The sequence below is a fragment of the Rhinolophus ferrumequinum genome, chromosome 13 (assembly GCF_004115265.2).
Source record: "Rhinolophus ferrumequinum isolate MPI-CBG mRhiFer1 chromosome 13, mRhiFer1_v1.p, whole genome shotgun sequence".
In the NCBI taxonomy this organism is placed as follows: Eukaryota; Metazoa; Chordata; class Mammalia; order Chiroptera; family Rhinolophidae; genus Rhinolophus; species Rhinolophus ferrumequinum.
This window is the reverse complement of record NC_046296.1, coordinates 2,579,594-2,602,732: the sequence shown is the minus strand read 5'-3', so window position 1 is coordinate 2,602,732 and position 23,139 is coordinate 2,579,594. Positions and strand designations below refer to the sequence as shown.

Genomic DNA, 23,139 nt, shown 5'->3' with positions numbered 1-23,139 from the left:
TCCCAACTTTCAAGAGGGACAAGTTTCCTTGGGTTTCACTCTCTATAGGAATGGCAAGCATCGAGGTAAAGACAGAGACTTCAGTTGTGAATTCTCTCATCTTTTCCCTCTTCTTAAGCAGGACTCTGATAGATTCTGGGCTGGAATGTTCAAAATTGCTTTATCTCCATTTCAATGCGTTTTGAGCACTGTTTCCTGAATAGTTAAGCCTCTCTCCCACCCACCGCAAGCCCCTGTTAGATCACTGCTGACATAAATACCAACTTTTAAAAGACATCAGAGACATTACTTGTTAGGAGAACTTCCTAGTAAACTAGGTCCAATGCAAAGTGATTAATCTTTTGAAAATGTGGTCTGCATTAAACTTCATAAAACTAAGACACTCTTAAATCATGGTGACCAAACATATGACCTTAACCTTAGAATGGATTTGGCTGTCATTAAGGAGTAGTTAAGCAAGTTAGAGGTTTAATTCAAACATGACTCCTTTGGTTCTTCCTTTTTCTCTGTCCTTTCGTATATGCTTGTTGCCACTTTAATTCTACCCCACCTTTTTAAAAATCTGCTGGTGATGGTTTGTGCCTCTAAACTTTGGGTCAAATCCAGGGCTAATTCACCCACCTCCTATTTCTATTTCCATCTTTAAAATGAAAGCATCCTTAAATCTAACTTTCCTGTAAACAAAAGAATTCAATTCAGTAAATGTATATTTGGAGAGGAAATTAATCATTATGCTTACGCAAAAATAGACTGTTCATTTGTCCACTCAAAAGGTAGTTATTGAGGACCTCCCCTGGGGATATATAAGTGAACAAAAGAGAAAATGTATGTGACACATAAGTCATATGTTTTATAGCTAGAAGGCTATAAAAGCCATGGAAAAAATAGAGCAGGGTAAAGGAATTTTGGAGCGTAGGTTTAGATAATGAGTGCAGACTGCATTAAGCAGGGGGTGAGGGAATGAGCCAGACAGATGCCACACAGATGGAAGAAGAGAATCCCAGAGAGAGGAAACAGCTGGTGCAAACGCTTTGAGGTGCGGGCCAGCTTGGGGTGTTCAGGGAAGAGGGAGGAGAAAATAGTGCATGGTGTGAAATAAGGGTGCAGGGCATAGAAGGACCTAAATAAGGAGTGTGAGGGGTGGCTGACCATGAGGGCCTTTTTTGTCCATCACAAGGAATTTGCGTTTCACTGAGTAAAAGGGGAGGTTTGACAAGAGGAGTGATTAAAAGGATCATGCTGCTTTTTGCTTTGAAAATAGATTATAGGGGGCAAGGGAAGGACGAAAGAGACAAATTGAGAGGCTATTGCAATAATCCAGGCAAGAGATGTTGGTGGCCTAGATCACCAGTGAGGGCCATGACAAGTGGCCATATGGTCAAGGTCTGAATATACTTGGAAAGTAGATTCAGAGGGGCGTGCTGATGGATTGGATGGCATGTATTGGAGAAAAAGAGGTATAAGAATATCTTGGTGGGTTTTGATCTGTGTAGCTGTAAAGATGGAGTTGCCATCAGCTAACATGATAAGGGCTGTTGAATGAAGAAGTTTTGGTGGGAAGAACCGTCATTTCGAGAAGTCTCGGATACAGACAAGTGGAAGTGTCAAGTTGGCAGGTGAATGTCTGAGTCTGAAGTTCAAAGGAAAAGTCTGGACCGCAGGTTTACCTCTGAGGTGAAATCAGCACGTGGATGATGTTTAAAACCAGGAAACAGGATGGCATCAAGTGGGGAATGAATTTCGATAGAAACGAAAAGAGGTTCAAGGACTGAACAATTAGGTGGTGGGGGGAAGTGGAGATGTAAAGGAGAGGTCAGTGGGGTCCTGAAAAAGATGGAGGAGAAATTGCTCAACTGGGGCAGAGGCTGTTCAGAGTTAAAGACAAGGTCAAGACTGAGGACTGACATTGGTTTTAGCAGTTACATGGAAGTAATTGGTGACACTGACAATAGCCGAATGCCATTACAATCTTGCGTTATTAACGAAATTAAAATTTAAAGAAACAAATGATGCAGTGTTTCCAAAGTAGGTTCAGATTCTATAAGATTATTTGCAAAACAATCAAGACAAGTAAGAGAAACAAGAAGAGTAGGGATCCCAAATTAAAAGCTTATTTAAGCTCATGCTGAATTCTCAGCCCTTCTGTAGTGTTTTGCATAGAAAGATACAAATTTGTCTGTCAGGGAAAGATGGCTACCTTTCCCCAGGGAAGTTTTACAGTGAAAACAAGTTGCTCTTTGGTACCCTCATAGCCTATCTACCTGTAGTCATGAAAATTTCATCGTTATCCGGTGAATGAAATTAGGCAATTATATTCACTCACGTAATCACCACTCCAAACAACATAGAAGCATTTCTTCTTCCCAGAAAGTTTCTATCTACTCCTTTCAAATCAAATTCCCACAATCCCAAACATATACTTTATGGTTTCCAGCTTGATAAATGCATGAGCCTGTCATTGGACTTCCTATAAGTGTAATATGCAATACATACTTGCTGTGTTTGCTTTCCTTTGCTTAGCATAAGTTTTTGGAGAAAAGATTTATTGTTTTCTATTTTGCAACAAAGTCAAACTTACACAGAATGTGATATTTTTTGGGATTCATCATTGTGGTATATCAGTAATTCCATCCTTTTTATTGCTGAGTAGCTCTCACTGCCTTTTCTTTATGCACTCCCCTGTTGAGAGACTTTTGGATTGTTTGGAATTATGAATATGGCATTTATGAACATTCTTTTACACATGTTTTGTGGACATGTGCTTTTCATTCTCTTGGATAAATACTAGACGTGGAATTGTTATACCATAGAGTAGATGTTGTTTAACTGTTTTGTTTGACAATTTACCTAGATGTAAATGTACCTGCAATAAAATGAACACATTTTAAGTATAAAGTTCAATAAGTTTTGACAAATGTATACCCTATGAAACCATCTTCTCGGTGAAGATACCATCCCATAAATTTCTCTCATGTTTCTTTATAGTTCATTGACTCCCCCCCCCCATAAGCTGCCCCAGGTGATCACTCAGTAGCTTTACAGTTTTAGAACATTATATAAATGGGATCATAGAGTGTGCACTCTTCTACACCTGACTTTCTTCACTTGGGATAATGTTTCTGAAATTCATTCATGTTGTATGAATCAGTAGTTCCTTCTTTTTTATTGCTCAGTAGCATTCCATCGTATGACTATAAAATAGTTGATCCATTTATGTGCTGATGGTCATCAAGCTTCTGTGAACATTCATTCAAGTGTTTGTGGGCATATGTTTTATTTCTTTTGGGTAAATCCTTAGGAGAAGACTTCCTGGGTCACACAGTATTTATCAGAAACTGCCAACCATTTGACAAAGTCATTTATCATTTTATACTCCAAGCAGCAACGTATGATTCTAGTTGTACCACACCCTTACAAGACTTGGTATTGTCAGTCTGTATAATTTTAGCCCTAAAGTGGAAACTCACTGTGGTTTTAATTCTTTACATTTCTCTCATGACTAATAACTTTGAGCATCTTTCTCATGTGTTTGTTGGCTATTGATATACTTTCTTTTGTGAAATCTCAGTTCAAGTGTTTTTCTCATTTTTTGATTGGGCAATTTTGTCTTCTTTATATTGACTTGTAAGAGTTATTTATGAATTATACATACAAGCCTTTCATCAGATGTATAAATTGTAAGGATTTTGTCAGAATCCGTAGCTTGGTCTATTCAAATTTTAAAGATATCTTTTGAAGAATAGAAGTTCTTAATTTTGATGAAGTCCAAGTTGTTTATTTTTCTTTCATGGATAGTGTTTTTGTATCCAGACTAAGAAATATTTGTCCTCCAAGTTGTGAAGATTTTCCACTATGTAATTTTCTACATATACAGTCCATTTTGATTTTATTTTATGTATATAATGAGATAAAGATATTTTTCAATATAGATAGACAGTTTTTCCATCACCATTTGTTGAAAACACTATGCTTTCCCTATAGACTTATGTTGGTACTATTATAAAAATCATTTCCTGTCTATGTTTGAGTCTATTTCTAGATCCTTTGATCTACATGTCTATCTTTATGCGAATACCACCTTGTTTTCATTATTGTAAATTTATGTTAAGTCTTCAAGTCGGGCTGTGTAAGCTCTCCAAGTTTGTTCTTATTTTTAAACAATGTTTTGGCTATTCTAAGTTCTTTAATTTTCCATGTAAATTTTAAAGTTCTCACAGAAATTATAGATGCTGATTCTAATGCTGAAAAAATAAAGAACACATTGACCCCCAAGACAAAGAAAGATGTACAGGAACTAAATAAAGGATGACAAATGCAATAGATTCTGTGGAATTAGTATAGGAGAGATTATATGGGTCATAAAATATTAGCCTCCAAGGGATCTTAGTGATAGTTCAGTCATTTCACATATGCAAACACTTAATGCTGGCCAGTTTTCATGTGGCCAGCAACTACGTTTCTCCCTCCTGTGTGTCCTCCGCCCACAGAGCTCCTCTGACTTGCTGGATGCTGAGTCTCCTGCTGGCCAAGGAGTTCCCATAGGACCTTTCAAGGGTGACTTAGGCTTCACCTTACCATGAGTTAGAACAGAAAAGACAGAATTCAAGGGAGAGATGCAAAAGCATGGTAGAAAGTACATTGCTCCTGTTCAGACCCATATGTAAGCACTGTATTTTCACACCCCTAAACTCCACCACCTAATAGGTTGTACTGGTTTATTCAACAAACAATTTTGAGCAGTTACGTTGTGCGTGCACTGTTCCAGACACGTGAGATATGTCACTGGATAAAACTGACCACTGTATCTTTCCTTCTGGAGTTCATATTCTAGTGGGGGAAAACAGAACATAAACAATAAACACAAGCCCTAGAAAAAGACCAGAGTGGGGCAAGGACATAGACAATGGGGGAAGGGACACTGCAATTTAAAATTGATTTATCAGATACTCACACAAATACTTCGGCACCAATGTCTATAGTAGTGTTATTCACAATAGGTAAAAGCAACCCAAATGTCCCTCAAAGGATGAATGGGTAAACAAATCGTGGTACATACATACAGGGGAATATTATTCAACCTTTGAAAGGAATGAAGTACTGATACATGTTTCAACATGGATGAACCTTGAAAACACTATACTAAATGAAGGAAGCCAGACACGAAAGGCACTTACTGTGTGATTCCAATTATATGGAATTTTCAGAATAGGCAACTCCATAGACACAATGCAGATGGGCAGTTGTTAAGAAATAGGGGAAGGAAGAAACGGGGGAGTGACTACCGATGGGTATCCCGTTTTATTTTAGGGTGATGAAAATAGTTTGGAGCTAGATACAGGTGGTAGTTGCACAACATGGTGAATGTACTAAATGTCACTGAATGGTCACTTTAAAACAGTTACATTTATGTTATGTGAATTTTTCACCTCAATAAAAAAAATAATCAACAGTGAAAAAAAAGAAAAGAAAATTGTATAGGCAGGGTAAGCCTCCTTGAGAAGATGCAATGGGAGCACTGACGCTGAGGAGGTGACAGGGGCCACTTTGTGGGTAACGGGAAGGAACAGTCTAGATGGGAGGAAGAGCGAGTGCAGAGGGGGAATATCCAAGTGCATTCACGGAATGGCAGGGAGGATACAGGATTGGGGAGGAGGAGTCAGAGAAGGTGATGGCCAGCTTCAGATTCCCTCCCAGCTGCTGGAAGCATGTTGGCTTTTCCCTGGGGTGAGGTGGAAAGACATTGGAGGCCTATATGATTTGACTTGGATTTTAACAGGATGTCTGGAGCCTGTGTATTAGGAATAACCTGAAGAGGGGTGCCTGTGGAAGCAGGGAGGACAATTAGAAGCTATTGCTAAAATCTAGACAAGGAAGGTGGCAATGGAAGTAGAGAGAGGTGGTTGCAAGGAGGGTGTACTTCACAAGTGAAACCGACCGGATGTCCTGATGGCTTGCACCTCAGATATGTGAGGAAGAGAAGAGTCCGTCATGTGTGGAAAGATTTGGCGTGAGCCATTGGAGTGATGGAGTTGTCATCATTGACATAAGGAGGCCTGTGGGAAAAGCTGCATTTCTTAGGGGTGAGGGAGGCGATCAGGAGTTTAGTTCTGGATATATAAAGACTTTGTTAATTACAGTTTGTCCTTGAATATATACCAGTTTCTTCTAGTTTTTTAGGGGAAAAGTTGCATACAGCCAAAAGGAAGATGAAGGGAAGGAGCTGAGCATTTTCTCCTAGAGTTTGGAGTATGGCAAAGAAGAATAAAAAACTAAGTGCTTTGCCCAAGGTGACACAGGGAATGGAGCTGGGCCCAGACACTCCACCTAATGGCACATGTCTCATATGTCATCACAGGCTCTACAAACATTTCATCAGGACAAATGGGCTGAAAGTGACATCTGAAAATGTTCTCTGGTGAAATAGGGAAAAGATTTCCCCTTCTTCTTGTGAGAATTATTGAGTGAGAATCTGAGCCACTTAAATTTATGGAAGTTTAACAACAGAAATTCCCTGTTTTTTTTTTGATGTGGTTTATAGTAAGACTAGGCCAGCTCTGGATCGTAAGACATTTTTATTGTTATTTTATTATAATTTAGCTACAACACTTGCCAAGACAAACGAATAAGCCTCGCACGATGTCATGGAAGTTACGAAATATTTGGGCACCCCTTTCCAAATGCTTGCAGCTAGCTGTGTCTCTGGCAATAAAGGGTTTTTTGTTTGTTTGTTGTTTTATTTTGTTTTTAGTGGAAATGTCAGCAAATTAGATTATAAATAGGGACAGGCAAGATTTCAAAACTGAAATCCCCAAATCAGAAAAATGTTATGACCAAATAAGATTAGATTAATAGTGGAAATGAAGAGTAATTCTGAGAAAACTTAAAAAGCTGGCATCTGTCAGAGAAACAAGCAGACACTAGAAAGTTTCTGATTAATTTGGCAGAAATTCATGGCCAAATAAAATAAAATAAATAAATAAATAAAATAAATAAAATAAAATACATAAATAAAATAAAATAAAACAAATAAAATAAATAAATCTCTCTTTTATTTATTTATTAAAAGCCCTTGCCTTTCACATTTTGTCTTGTTAAGTTGCTATAAATGACTGTAGTTTTGCACTGGCTGGTGTCATCATAGTTAGAAGTCAAAATGGTTTAGTTCTTTATAAAGAAGAGGCTCAAGAGAAATTAGACTAGTTTATTCTGTTAAACAATAACCCAGTTGCAACTATAAGAAGGAAAGCTTTACTACTCCAATCTCTCCCTTTTTGAGTTGATACTAGAAAAAAAGATTGCTTTGGCTTTGAGGTTCGACAAATCTGGTTTCCATCCCAGCCACACCGGGTGAGCCTCATCAAATGATTTAACAGTCTCATCCTTGGGTTTTCATTTTCATCTGTAAAATTTCAAAGATGTTGATGATAAGTACTACACAGTACGGTACTTTGGATGTCAGCACTTAACTGTTGAATGGATGACTGAATTATTTCATACTAATAGTTAGACTTCATTAAACGCTTCTGTAAGATTTCATGGTTGTTATATTAAAATTCTACCGGAAACCTTATTTTTAACTCAGAAATTTTATTTAAAACCAAGAAACCAATGTAAGTGTGGCCTAATTTCATGAATAAATGCCTACATTTAATAAAGTGTTTACAAAGATGTTTTGGATACAAAATATAAGTTCATGTTCAAGTATAAGACATTTACGTTCATATTATTTTGTTGATCAAACATTGTCTGGAATTTACTATTCCAAGCACGCCTGATTGTGTGGTCTCAGTTTCAAAACTCATATGGTCTTGATAATAAAAACTTTGACAACTAAGTGGAGAATAGCAAGAAGCAAGCCTAATTCCTTGAATTTATGGCAAACATTTCCTGATGAATCTCTAAGTGGTGACAAGACTATATCTCTTCTGTCAGAGCACATGACCAGTGTCTGGAATCGGATTAAACCCCATGCAGATGAAGCAGACTACCAGCTGCAGTCAGGGCTGGGGTGGGGGTGGCGAGGACATACTCTCTATATCTGTCATAGAGAGAGTTCTAGAGAAAACTTAGTTATTATTATTATCATTATCATTATCATTATTATTATTATCCGGAATTAGTCCCTGAATCCTTCTGGGATGTGCTGAGTTTCAAAATTAAGTTGAATTACTCATAGAGTAATTAAGTTGAATTACTCATAGAATACTCGTAGAGTCACACCAGCAATGTGTAACTAAAACCAAATTTTGGAGATACTCCAAAAACCCACCTAGAACTCTTGCAGCACATGTTCTCTCTCTCTCTCTCTCTCTCTCTCTCTCTCTCTCTCTCTCTCTCTCTCTCTCTCTCCTTCTCTCTCTCTCTGTCTCTCTCTCATCAAGTATTAAAAAGAAAATTTTAATTATCTCTAATATCACTTCCCGGGTAACTACTACTGTTAGCATTTCATTATATTTCCTTTGAGATACAGGTACATACATTTAGATATATCGTAGATATTTCACCTTCCCTCCCCAGCGCCCACACACAGTGTGGGATCATAGCAGCTCTTAGGAGCGCCCAAGGAGCCCCTGACACTCTGATGAGCTGCTGGCCCGTGACAGGAACAGTGGCTGCCCGTGCACAACACCTCCGCGCCTTTCCCATCGTCATGCTGCCTCCTGGGCATGGGCAGTATGTCCTCTCTTAACCTTCCTCACCTGGTGGCATTATGGTGATTAGGTATTCAGCCTTTGGGGGCAGCCTGCTTGGGTTCAAATTCTGACTCTACGGCTCAGCAGTATGTGACTTAACAAGTTGCTCTGACCTCTCTGTGCCTCGGTGTCCTTATCTGTAAAGCGGGGGTGATAATAAGAGCATCATGATAGAGTCCTACCAGCAGTGTGTAGCTACAACCACATTTTGCAATTAGCATGTACTTTACATGGAGCTCAAGAGTTGAGGGTTATGGTCTTCCGTGTTACTCCTTTGAGGTGGCCTTCTTACTCGCAGCCTCCCTCTGTTTCTCTGAACTCCTTCAAAAAACTTTCTTCTTCCATCCAGTCTGAAAGCTCAACAAGGACCTAAGTCTGAGGAGCTGGAATCTGTTTTCGAAGGAGACTGGGTCACATTCGGAACCACAAATAAAACAACGCCAGCCCTCCCTCAAATCCTGTTTACTTCTTATTGTTTATCCACACAGTTTGCTTTTGAAACTCTCTGCGCCAAACCTGCCAACACTGGCTGAGCCTGCCTAGCTAATGTCTGCCAGATGAAGTTTCAAGAAATGTCTGGAAGAGTGATGTCAAGGTCCCAAGATTTCAGGATTAATTAGAACCAAAAGGGTAATAATATGAGGGCAAAAAACAACAAGCATCATTCAGTTTGAGAAACTGATGCTAAAATAGGGGGAGATAATCTGATTACGTCGTTTGAGGGGATTATTCAATGTCCCTGGGTTTAAATATTTATATATTAAGGTCAAGAATTCTCGGTACATTCTGTGCAGCATTTTTGAACAAGTCATGAATTTTGGCAAAAGTCAAATTTCAGAGTGGGTGGAGTGGTGACTTGTAGGATGTGCTTGAGTGTCTCCCCTCTAAAATAAAAGAGGGTGCTTGTATGGGAGGAGTCTGAAAGGACAGAGCGACAGCGCTGGGTGCTATTGTGGGCTCTGTCATTGACTTGCAGCTCATTGCGTTCTGTCCTGCAGTCCAGGTAAGCATCAATTACTTATCTAAAGTCTGTCATAAAAATGTTTCTATACATGTCATAAGAAAAGTATCAACAACTCACGTTTAAAGGAAATGTGCTTTCTTGAAATACATCAAGGGGGTTGCGTTTATTCTTATATTTGTCAAATTCTGTATTGGTTCCACCTCTCCCCTGACTTTTCAAGAAAAAAAAAAAAGTAGTTAAGTGATTCTTTTGCTGAAAGAAAAATAGGAAAATCAGGTAATTATTTTCCACAGATGTTCAAGTATTTTTAGAAAGCCTTTGGTAAGTCTTGGGGGAAAGCTGAGGCAGGGACAAACTTTGAGGGTTCATTGTAGTGTCCAGGGTGACTATTTGATTAATGATTTACCCATCAGGTTCCTGTTCCTTAGTGGCTTTTTGATGACTATTTGCATGCGTGCCGGAGTGTGAGTTACGTTTGTGCACACAGCCACCACAACCTGTGTGGATGTCTGTGGTTTCATATTAGCATCTAGAATATTATGTTTTCTAGGGTCTGTTGAATTTTACGGTTCTAATTTTTTCAAATTAGAAACTCGTTTTCTTTCTTCCCAGCTTCTTTCAGTCCATTGTCATAAGACTGTGAAATACCATGACCGTGGTCAGGCCTACGTGGCCCAAAGGTTCAGTAGGAATAAATGCAATGATGCATGTCTGATACTCTGCAGTTATAAATGTTTATATGTAACAAACACCTGTTGATTAATTCTCCTAGGGGGAGTATTAAGCAAGTAAAATTCATGGCTGTAAATATTTTGCTTGTGATTTTGTATGATTTCTTTTTCAGTAGAGAGAGGCTGACAGCTCTTTCCAACGATAAATCTTAAGGAGCACCAAGAGCCTCCTCTGGGAGACCTGCGCTATCATATGTCATCGATTCAACTTGAATAATCTCAACAGTTATCAACACAGTTATCGACTGACAAACTGAGAATGAGACTTTGGGTCTTGGCAATTTTAACACTTCTCAAACTTTCCACAGTAGCTACGCTTAGTGAGTATTGCTTTTCAACTATAATTTAAAAAATGTTTAAGTTAAGTAATTCCAAGAACTTCTGCCTTATTTTAAACTGCTTGCTTCCATTCAGTCCAGTTGAATCATAACCTGGAAAATTCATTTATGCTCTGTACTCATTCTTCATCACCAATCTATCCAGATAAATCCTGCATAATAAGCTATCATAATTTTAGTTTTACATATTCAAATATGTCAAAATTTAACTTGGTGCCTGTACGTAGAAGGATTGTAAGCATTTGTTGATTGACAAGGTGTTTTGTGTGGATCGACATGGCTGCTTTTCCACTGGAGCAGTTTGGGAGATTTAGCTCCAAAGTAATCCATTAATCTGTGGTAACCATTAGAACATTTCGTAAAAAATCGTAATCATTTGTTTATTCTTTCTCAGTTAAAGTATAACAAAGTATGGACCCTTTCTCAATTTAATCCTAGAAGGGAATATCCTAGAATATAGGAATTGTAATCTTTTCACATGATCCTTTCAGGATCATATTCATATATATACATATTTTTTTTATTTGCAGGCAAATCATCCTGGGGCCTGGAAAATGAGGCTTTAATTGTGACATGTCCCCGACAAGCACAATCTAGAAACCACGTGGACTGGTATTACTCAAAAACCAACAAAAGTATTACCACCCAGAAAGAAAATCGCATATTTGCCTCTGGGAAACATCTTAAGCTTCTCCCAGCCAACGTTGGAGATTCTGGAATGTATACTTGCATTGTCAGAAGGTAGGATCCAGACAGCCACCATCATCTTTGTGCTTGCTCTCTTTTCTGTAAGAGTTGATAGTGTGAGCTGCCTTCACTTTCTTTCTTCCCTTTGTAGTCTTTTCTGGAACAGTTGAATTTACAAAATGATTTGAATGAAAGAGTGTTTCTAGGAACACCATCAGGTTGGGATTTAGGCTTACGATTATGATCTATTTGGATGGATAACTACAGGGATTAATTTGTAGCCCAGTTAGAAAAGGCCTCGCTTTCCTGGTGACCAAGAAAACTAAGAACAATTGCTCAATTTTGGCTGAAGTGAGAACAAACCAGCACAAAAACCAATAACTTAGGTGATGGGCATCCAGCAGGCCCATGGTGGGTGCAAAGGGGGCAGTTACCAGTGCCTTATGCTGAGGTAAGCTAAAGAGAGTTATGTGAGATTGTGCGCCTACAAAGTACTTACTCTACATGCAAAGTGTTAAATGTTTTGACTTTGTGCCAGTATTTGGTACATATAAAATGTCAGATGAACTACATTAAAAGGCAGGGTGTGTGTAGTTATGTGCCTAGGTTCTGAGGTCAGACAAGTCTCAGTTTTAAATTCATGCTCACCAGGTAGCTGTATGATGCTGGCAAGTCACTTCTCTATCCCTCAATTTCCTCATCTGTAAAATATATTGATAATATAACCCAGTTCAAAACATTACTGTGAGAATAAAACGAGTTAATGTTACCACCATGAATGGTACATAGTGAACTGTCAATAAATACTAATTATCTTTATTTTATTGGGCTCTTAGCATTATCACAGATATAGTGCATAAAATAATGTTTTAGGGCTGCCATAGGGGTTCTGTTTTATCTCAAATGTATCAAAATGGTATTTAAAGCCCTAGATTTTAATGATTATTTTAAAAAAAGAAACAAACCACTCTATCAGTTGTTGTAAGAAGAAAAAAAAATTAGTAAAAGGTAGATTTGGATGAAGTTATTTCATAATCCTAAGTAATTTTTAAAAGTTGTTTGATTTACTTTAATAGTTCTAACTTCAATAAGACTGGATACGTGAATATCACCATATATAAGAAACAACCGGGTTGCAAAATTCCAGATGACCTGATATATTCAACAACATCTACATCACCAAAAAAATCTAGAATATATTGTCCTACCATCAACCTCTACAATTGGACAGCACCAGTCGAGTGGTTTAAGGTAAAAGGAAACTGGGGGGAAATAGTTGAAAATGACACAATGAAAATAGATGTAAGTAAAGAATTACTGAAAGTGGAATGGCATTTTTCATTTCAGGGTTGTACAGCTCTTCAAGGATCAAGGTACTATACACAAGGGACATATTTGCTGATTGACAATGCAACTAGCAAGGACGCGGGTGATTATACATGCAAATTTATGCACAATGAAAATGGAGTCAGTTACATTGTGACGGCAACCAGATCATTAGAAATTCAAGGTAAGCTACTGAATTTAACAAAATAGAATATTTGACAACAGATCACGTGGGAGGAATGGGGACCTTCTTTTTGATTTTCCTGTGCTTCATCCTCCTGCCTGATACTTCCTCCTGCTTCGTCTAATTTGCATGGTCTCTACCATGATGCAAAAAGATTTTCTAAATACACTATCAAGATTTAAGAAATTTCAGAGGGAGATTACGCTATTAATTCAAAGCCATATCTGTTCTTTCCTTTTTGACTTCATTTTTCAAAGATCGTGTGATCTGCATGTTTACTTAATTAACTTTTTTGAATGGCCCTACAACTATTTGGAGAGAAAGGTTGACTTTCCTTCTCCCAATTTGTTGTCAGAGGCTCTATAAATAGAAAAAAAAAAATCTTAGCTTTTAATATAACTCACTGGATTAGTAGTGAGTGAGAAGCTTTGTAAAGATACATAGATATTGTTGAGCGGCTTTCAATCCTGTTTACAATGCTTTCAACATCATCAATAACTTCACGTAGGTCACTTAATTATAAGTTTTTTTTCTTTTTCTAATATACTTTCAATTCTGTAAAAGCCCATTTGGGGGAGAGTTCACAATCAGGAGTATCAAATCTACAAAGATGTGTCTCCTTAGCGGAGCTTGAGCTCCAGCTATAGACAAAGTAGAACCATTATGTGTGGCAGATGTCTTAGGGCAAAGCAGTAGTGGGGGGAAGTTTTCTTTGCAGTTTTTCGAAGCTCCACTGTAGAATAAGCATCACCAGACCACATTTCTATCAGTGCCTCTCACTGATTCACATCAAATCCGCAGGGATTCTTAATCACGCCACCCTGAGAACCAAGGGGTGTAGAAATGCCGCGGTGCTCCAGACACCCTCTTTTCATGTCTCTAGGCATCAGGGCCACTGGGAATTAGGATTTCCTAGTAGGATGGGCTTCGATGGTGGAAAACTGTGAGCAGAAGTGGGGACTTATGTGTTTATCATTCTCATGAGTCTTTTGAGCTCTTCTTTCTTGTAAAATTGTGGTTTTCTAACAATTGTTTGGTGATGTGATTAATTTAATGGGTTGGACTACTATTTGTTTAATGAGATAAAAAAGAATAGAAAGTATCAAAGAGCATTATAGATAGTAAGAGAAAGCATTACTAGAATTTTTTTTTGTTTCAGTCATGAGTATGTGTGTGTGTGTGTATTTGTTGTCATTGTCATTGTCAGAAAAATTTGAAAAATATTGCTATGAAATAGAATAGAAATATGAAAATACAAGCTTTATATTAATGATAATCCCAATGCTCTTCTAATACTTACATCCTTTTGTCTTTGATTTAAGATCAGGAAGGCTTTTCTATATTTCCAGTAATTATAGCCCCTGCACAAAATGAAACAAACGACGTGGAAATCGGTAAGAAAACTGTAAGAATGCTGTAAATGTTGCCTGGAAAATCCTTCCCTTTGACACCTGGTCTGAATTCCCCAAGTGGGGGTCATGCAATTAGCATAGTGGGTCTTGAGGATTACATGAGATGTCACGGGGGGACCCACCTGCCTTGGCACACGTTAACGTTAGGCATACGTGGTCACAGCATTATGCAGTGTTCACGTTTGGATTGCACTGTGTAACTCACAGTGCCTTCACGTGTACTGTTGTCACTTCTGTCGAGAAATTGTTCCCACTTTAGCCTTGTAGAGACTTAGGCTCAGCTAGGCTCAGCGACGTGCCCCAGGTTGTAGATAATCAATGATGGAAGGACGAGAACCCAGACTTTCTAACTCTGTCCATCTCTGCCTTTCCTGGTTCCCCACCAAAGGTGGGGTACAATTCAAAGTTCTTAGCCCGTAGAATGTCCTCTCACCTGGTCTTCACCTTCCTCTTGGCCCATCTGCAGCCATTAACCCCACATACCCCGTTCCCCCCACTCTGACTACCTCACAGCTCTTATGCTGATAAACAGCATTTCCATCTTCTTCCCTGCCTTGCCCACGGTGTGCCTCCCGGTCACCTCACAACACTAAGCTCAAATATCACCTCCTCTCTGAAATCCCCCCATGCCACCCTCCTTCACTGTCAGAGAGCATGATCAGAGCCTCGTTTTTATGGAGTCCAGGGCCCCCATTTACCTGTGCAGCATGACAACCCTGCTCCCCGCAGTGATTTCTTCCCCTGTATTCCCATGTCACTTCGTCAATCTTTCCACTCGAACACAAGAATACCTTGTGTTCTAATTGGTTATTTATACCCTTGGACCCTTCCAAGAGACGCTGAGCCCCTCATCCCTCTTCAGATACCTAATTCTAGACACAGGAACCAAGGGCTCAAAAGGGGTGGCTAAATGCATACTCCAAGGTAGGAAGGCAGCCCTTATGCTTTCAGTTGTGAAAGGAGGGATTCTCCAGGTAAGGGACTTGGCATGGAGAGGGCTCTTGCTGGACCATTAAATACCAGGTAAAACGCTTTACTTACCAAGGCAGCTTATAGAGAGGTAAAGAGAATTTGGAAGGAGGAGAACAGTGTGCAAGAGAGCTGTTAAAATGAAATTCAAATTTATGGTAGAGAGAAATACTGTATCGTAATGTGGGACTGGTGAAGCTAGAGTCACTGTGTCTACTTTTCACTGGGGATGAGAGGAGTGTGGGGATCTAAGCTTCAACGGAATTGTTAGTGAAATGAAGACCACGGGGATGGGCAGGAGGAAAAGGGAGGGCACAGAAAGGAGATGGTGGTAAAGATGAGGAAGGGGATTGGAAATCAACTCATGGCACACACTAGGTGATCAATGAACTTTTTTACATTATATTAAATACTAGTTGCAGAATTTAATTTCATTGATGAGTTTCTTTACTTCTCATCTAGGAAAACCGGCAAACTTTACTTGCTCTGCTTGCTTTGGGAAAGGCTTTCAGTTTTCAGCCGCTGTCCTGTGGGAGGTTAACAGAATCAAAGTTAGGAGCTTTGGTGAAGCAAGAATTCAAGAGGGGCAAGAACAAAATCAAAGGTATTTTCCTACTGAAGTTAAAGCACCCCCTGCCCCTTCCACACAATTGCAATGAACAAGTAAGCATTAAAAGTAACAAGTTGCCTTCTTAGTTCTAGCAATGACCTGACTTGTCTAAGCATCGTCTTAAGAATAGCTGATGTAAGAGAAGAAGATTTTTCACTGAGGTACGACTGTCTGGCCCTGAATTTGCATGGCTTGAGAAGACACACCATAAGACTAAGGAAAAAGCCAAGTAAGAAGTGTTTCTGAGACTTTGGCCACCAGAGTGTGCTGTATCAGCTGTAAAGCTGAAACCATTTTCTTAGAGAACAAGGTATTGCAGTGTGGTTCCAGGGCGACCCGTCAAGACAACAGAAGTGGCCCGTCTCATAAAACGGGCTTCTCCTCTTGCAAACACTAATCTTCTGCACTGAGGTCTTCTCATAATGTTTCTCTTGGTCTGGCTGCTCCTCTACTGCTTTATTTCCTTTTCTCCTTCCTCTTCCTCCTTCTCTCTCTCTTACTCCTCCTGTTGGTTCCTCTTCAACACCCAACTGCTTCCTTGGTTGTCCTTCTGCTTTCTAACTGCATTAGCTCTCTTTGTCTCACTGTATGTGAAAGAAAACACACCAACAGCAAACTGTGAATATGTTCTTTTGTTACCTCCTATAACATATTATACACATGTTTCCTTTCATAATGTATTTTTTGTCATGATAAAACCCCCACACATCTTGTTAGTGAGGTTGGCAAAGTGCATAAAAAGGAAGTATTTCATTACTGCCCATTCCAGTAAGAAACCCTTATCCTGACATGTTGCTTACGTTGTCATTTTAAGAATGTTCTCTGGTTACATCTGGGTTGGAGTTGCTTTCGTATTATATGTTCTTGGTGCTTTTGTTCCTTCTAGTTTATTTGTATTTGTTACCTTTCACCTGTTTTTCTGCAAATCAACATGGTTATACTCTGTTTCAACAGCTGTGTAAATTAAACAAAAATTGTTGCTACTCTTGCCAAATTGTCACAATGCATTCCTTTATTTCTAATCATAGAATAAAAGAAATTACAGCTTGGTCTTGAATTTTAAAAACAAAAACTTAAAAAGCCTATATCCTCATATTATCAAATAAATAGTTGATACTCATAATAATAATATTACATATTTATCCATTGTTTCCTATGTACCAGGACCTAATTACTTTACATTTAATTTCTCATTTTTTTTAAAAAAAGATCAGATCAATACTCCAGGAGGAAAAGACTATCACTATCATCTAATTTTAAAAGTGAGAAAATTGGGGCAAAGGGAAGTTGAATAATTTGCCAAATACTAGAGTTATAGAGCAAGAATTCAAGCCCAGGCAGTGTTTTCCTGTTTATAAGCACTTATAGGAAGTATTTGGTGTTGTCATCACATAAAGTAATTATTTATACATTTCTAAAGCCATTAACACTTGGGAAGGTATTGAACTTCAACTTCCTCTAATGTCTTGGATGAACTACTTTCCTTCAGTTGAAAACAGCCAGCCACATCCACAATCATCTCCACAAAATGTATAGATTCCTGGCAAGAGAGTTTTAGAAAAAGTCAACTGGAGAGGAATCCTGTTGAAATAATTTACTTGGGGAAAACTGAGCATGTAAACCGATGGCAGTGCAGACTGTAAGCTGTCTGCTCGTGTTCAGTTCCCCGCCAGCTTTGAGTGACTTCACCTCAGTCAATCTTGATCTCACACAGCTGCATACTCAGGGAGCGGCTGGACAGTTGGGGGAAAGTTTGCGTATGGGCCAGTGATCATCCAGGTCAAACAGGGGAGCTCATGGAGACTTGAGATGAAAATCAAAAGAGAACTGTATAACCAATTCTCATGTGACATCCTTCTCATGTTCGTCAACAAGTGGGACTGTTTGTAAGTTATGTTAGTTAACAGTTCTAAAGAGGGAAATAAAATGTAAAATAGCCACAAATTCTATTAATGAGCACAGTTCTTATGCTTGACTTGTACATATCTGTTCCAAGCCCTTGAAAATGGGGACCATCTTGCATATGTATTTTGTGAAGCAGTGAGCACAGCGTAAAGTTCAGTGATGGCTAAATAATGTTCGCCATAAGAGAAGTAAAGGGTATGCGTGGGATCTAGGACCCAGCAGTGTGACTTCTCCATCAGATATGCTCTAAAGACTTAAACGGCTCTTATTTCTTCCCTGCTTTCCTATGCCACCAACCCCAGAGGCAGTAAGTCCCTAGGACCTATGGATGTCCCCAACCCCAGGCTTGTCCATTCCTTTTTCATTATTAAACAAGTTTGAACCCTCATTTCTCACCCCTTCTGCAGAAGTACTGCAGAAACTTCCTGTCCATTCTACGCCAAGTCTCTTTCCACAGAAACCAACCTTCCACTGCCGTCAGATTAATTTTGCTTGAAAACCATTTTCATTGTTAATACCCCACTCATCACTCTTTGATGGCTCCGCTGACCTTCAGAAGAAAGGCTAAATGCCTCAGCCGGAGCCTCAATTTGGCCAGAAGCTCGCCCTGGCCCACTTTTCTTATCGTTATCTTCCACTAATTCCCCAAATTGGATTAGTCAAGCTCCTCATAAAACACACTTGCTCCCATCTCTGGCCTTGGGCTCACAGCATCATCTCACGTCAGGAGTAGTAGTACCGATTTCCTATGTAGCAGTGATCTGAATGTCAGCCTTTTTTCAGGGTCCTCCTCCTCCTGGAAGCCCTCATTGTCCCGTCCAGCAATGAGTGAAGATTCCTTCTAAACAGCTTCTTCAGCTAAAATTGTGTGTTTCCCTCCTATCTTCGTTAAGTTTACATGTGTCTCTATGCCCTATACCCTTTGAGACTCCCCTACGATACCTAGCCTGGTACAGAGTACGGGCTCAATAAATGGTCATTTACTGATTCTTAGCGCAGCCTTGACAATTCTAAGTAGGTGTCTCTTGTATGAATCTCTGGTACCCGCACTGGAGGCCAGCATCCATGTGTTTGTTTCTTTTACTTTGTTTTCATAATAATGATTTTTGTCCTCCCCCTATCTTTTGAATAGTTGATCATCAAAGCACCTACTACATACTTGCAGGATTTGGCTTACTGTTATTGCTAATCAATGTCATGATGATAATGCTGAAAGTGTTCTGGATTGAGGTTATTCTGCTCTGGAGAGACATAGCTAGACCTTACAAAACTAGGAACGGTAAGTGGCAAGTTTCAAGTTGTTCTTCAAAAGAAGAGGTTCTACAATAGCTGTTGGTTACTTGTCTATTAATCTTTTACAACCTATGCTTTGAAAACCAGATTCCCTTTTGCTTGCCAGCATATGATCAGGAAATCTTTTTGAGTCCACTCAGAGGCCATTCTTCATCCCGCCTTGTCACTCTCATAGTTCTGAGATTCCCCTCATCAGCTCAAACCTCTTCCCCCATGTGATTGCCGTTCTTACCAAAACCCCAGTAACAGACTGCCCCAAGCCCAGAAAGGTTTACACATTTGGGAAAAGGTGTGTTGGTAAAACTTGATGGAATTTAACACATTAACAAAATTGTTCCTGTTTTCTAGATGTGAAGACGTTAGACAGTTTCATCAGAAAGCAGGTGTATTTTATCCCAAACTCTGTTCCATAGAGTCTTAACTCTGCACTTAATTACACATAGGAAAGAAGATAGTTTTGCCTGCTAAATATGAATACTATTCTTTCACTTAGAGGTAGATATACTTTAGATTTTTCCATACGGTCCATTCAACTAGGTCTTGTTGTTGGATTTGTGGGAAATTCAGATCCCTTAAGAAACTTTACTTGCTTGCCGCTTGCCATGATTAGCCCTTTAGCATTTCCACTTCCCTAGGGGAAATGTGGGAGAAACAAAAGATGAAACTGAGATCTGCCCAGCACACTATGACTTATCTATGACTACACATAATTATTAATACATAACTGATGAAACTTGACAATATGGCTTAAACTAAGCTAGACAGGCTCTTGCCTGTTCTCCATCATTCAGTCCGAGACAGTAAAAAGGAGGACTTTGGGATTAAGATGGATTTCCTGATGACATTTTGTGGCAATAGACTGTTGTCATCATCTCTAGATTCTAGAATATTTTGGAGGATGGCATACAACAACTATAAAACTCAATGATGAATGTCTACTAAGAGTCAAATGAGAATTTTTTAGAACCAAGTGACAAACTTGTACTTCTTGCTCTCATTTTCAGATGGGAAGGTCTATGATGCTTATGTTATCTATCCACGGAACCAGAAAGATAGTCCGGAGGCGATCAGTCCTGTAGAGTATTTTGTTCACCAGATTCTGCCTGATGTTCTTGAAAATAAATGTGGCTATAACCTGTTCATTTATGGGCGAGATCTGCTACCTGGAGAAGGTAATACTATCAATATACATCAGGCACAGACATTTACTTCATGAGAAGGATAAGAGATAGGTGGTCTTTATCCCTGATAAGGAATTACAATCATTATTCCAGGCCTTGAGAGCACAGCTGATAAATATTGTCCGGAAGAAGGAGATACTTATTCTCTGCTCCACCTGTCCCCATTGCCACCCTGATCGTGAGGTCTTCACAGAGTGTCAGGGATGTGAATACAGGGCGAGGCATCCTGGCTTTGTGGATTTAGCGGGACACTGCCCCTACTTTACTTCCCAGGTCCCCCACTATTATTATTCAACATCTTTCAATTTTGCTAGAAGATTTGAAGGAAGACTTAAAAACCGAAGAATTTTGTTGTAATATCCGGAGTCATTGGCTAAAATATTTAAACTCAGAGAGTTGTGTGATTTCCCTTATATTGGTGAAACATTTGCAAATTTATGTTCTCACAAGAACACGTAGAACTGTATCTTCTGTTTCTTAATATTCCTAGTCGATTTCATGTACTTTGGAAAGTTGTGCCACAATGCCAGCGTTTCAGTAGTCCTTCTTCTCTTCCCTTCGTATTTGTGTCACATGCCTATGGACCCTCCTTACCCTTCTCGAATTCCACAGAAACCAGAGAGCATTTGGAATGTGGATGAGGCAGGGTCATCATGAGCCTAAGTCCAATAAAGCGAATGTTTAGTAGACTGAATTTAAACCAGCATTCCTACTGAAAAGAGGGGTTCATGTGCCTATAGATTTAAAGGTACTCACAAAAGGTGCATTTTATTTATTCTGGAATATTTGAGTACTGTTAATTGCCTAGCAATGGCTTGGGAGACTTGTAAAATGTACAGTTCAGGAAAATGTAACTCAAGTCTTCTCTGGAGGCTCTCTTCTTCTCCTAGTGGTGACCCGTGAAAGTAGAGCAATGAGTTGTGGCAAATGCCCTTTTCATGTTAAATGACTGGGATTCCAGCTGTTCATGATGTCACATCATGTGCTATATCTGGCTGCAAGCTCGTCATCTCTTCTGTCTCAGGTCCATGGGCCTCATTTTAAGTTAAACCTCTCCCCAGCCAAATAAGAATGCTAGCTCACAGATGCTCAAGCTGATATTGCCTCTGTGGTGCTACTTTTTATTTGAGAAGGTTTCTCACTTCCCCTCCCTCAAGTATGCACTCTGACCTTTCCCCAACCCAAGTACAGTGGTACTTCGATTTTCAAACATAATCCGTTCTGGAAGACCGTTCGAGTTCTGAAACGTTTGAAAACCGAGGCACAGTTTCCCTATAGAAAGTAGTGCAAAATGGATTAATCCATTCAAGACCTTTAAAATCAACCCCTAAAACTGCAAATTTAGCATGAATTTTACTATCTAATGATACCATAGATCCATAAAATTTATGGCATTCGTAAACCGAAATGTTCGTCAACGGAGACATTTGGAAACTGAGGTCCCATTGTATATCAAATCCAACAAAACAACACGAAACTTCACTCTTCCCTTAGAAAAAGGTTATGACTGACCAGTGCAGCGTATTTCTTCCCATGCTAGTTACATCCCATTTGCTTCTTCAGATCTACTTTGCAACCTCCTCCATCCAGTGGCCCTGGGTGGCTGATCATATGGAGTTCATCACTCCCTTGCTCTCTGCTCCATACAGGGTTTGGCCAATGGGAGGCACTGGTACATTTTAGGGAAGGAGCACATCCCTGCCCCTTCTGGGTGGGGTTGCCCGGGTAGCTGTACTCCTCTCTCCTGGAGCAGGGCTCCTATCAGCTGGCCTTCCTCAGGCCTTTTCACTCCTTGGTTGCCATAACTGCTTCCTCCCCTGCATACTGGAGGGTATGATGGCTCACTAATTCTACCAGCTATGGGGTTCTATACCATCTCTTGTTGGTTTCTCTTGGCTCTGTCCACATGTTTTGTAGACTGTCCTTTCACGAAACCCTCTTTCGTCAGCCCTTTTGAGTGTGCCAAGTTTTCATTAGGATCCTGACTGACACAGGTCTCTATCTGGCACTATTTATAACAACATTCAGTTCCTTATTTCAGACTGTGGGAGGTGGCAGTCTTTTAGCCAGCTCTCTCTAAGAATATCTCGAGTTGTTCTGTTCATGGTTGGGTTTCCTAATTGTGTCATCGCCTTCTTGCCGTGACAACTGGATGTTTCACACGTTCTTTCTATAGCCTCCCAGAAGTTAACTGAAATCTCCATGGAGCTGGTGCTTTATAAGCCTGACTTGTTAAGGGAATCCGTCTTCCTTAAGATTGTTCTAGTCTGGATCGAATCAGCTTCGAAATCAGATATTATTAGGGGGAGAAGTGGACGTTAGAGCCCTAGAAACGTTAATCTGTTCAGAAGAGCAAGGGTTCCTGAATTTGCACTCTTTAATGTGAGCGTTAAAATTCTAAGCCCTTTAAACCATGGCAGCTAGTGTCTTAAAGAGATAATATGCAGTTAGTGACCCTGAATTCTGTCTCCCTTACATACCTCTACCTTCTCATCCAACTCGAAGGCCACTGTTTCAGCGAGGGAAAGAAGCCTCTGGCCAGATTGTAACACTAACATTTTTCAAAAAGTTCAGAACATTGATGACCCGAGGACCCTGTTTCCCCAAAAATAAGACCTAGCTGGACAATCAGCTCTAATGTATCTTTTGGAGCAAAAATTATTATAAGACCTGGTATTATATTATATATTATATTACGTTACATTATATTAAAAACAAAGTCTTGTATTATAGTAAAATAAGACTGGGTCTTATATTAATTTTTGCTCCAAAAGATGCATTAGTGCTGATTGTCCGGCTGGGTCTTGTTTTTGGGGAAACACAGGATTAGATTTACAAACGCATTG

At 39.4% G+C, this 23,139-nt stretch overlaps 1 protein-coding gene across 4 annotated transcripts in view; it reads left to right on the top strand.

Moving 5' to 3' along the window:
* Positions 1-23,139, top strand: part of IL1RL1 (interleukin 1 receptor like 1) — a 29,475-nt gene that overhangs the window by 3,953 nt on the left and 2,383 nt on the right. The window contains exons 1-10 of one of the 4 annotated variants that reach the window (XM_033124203.1): positions 9,564-9,696; positions 10,502-10,708; positions 11,257-11,467; positions 12,490-12,664; positions 12,761-12,923; positions 14,246-14,317; positions 15,767-15,908; positions 16,001-16,143; positions 18,952-19,098; positions 20,117-20,284. In XM_033124203.1, the coding sequence (XP_032980094.1) occupies positions 10,648-10,708; positions 11,257-11,467; positions 12,490-12,664; positions 12,761-12,923; positions 14,246-14,317; positions 15,767-15,908; positions 16,001-16,143; positions 18,952-19,098; positions 20,117-20,284 (1,282 nt within the window). In that variant the 5' untranslated portion in view covers positions 9,564-9,696; positions 10,502-10,647. Of the gene's footprint in view, positions 1-9,563; positions 9,697-10,501; positions 10,709-11,256; positions 11,468-12,489; positions 12,665-12,760; positions 12,924-14,245; positions 14,318-15,766; positions 15,909-16,000; positions 16,144-18,951; positions 19,099-20,116; positions 20,285-23,139 lie in introns of those variants that run through there. The other 3 variants (XM_033124204.1, XM_033124202.1, XM_033124205.1) reach the window with 3 other exon arrangements.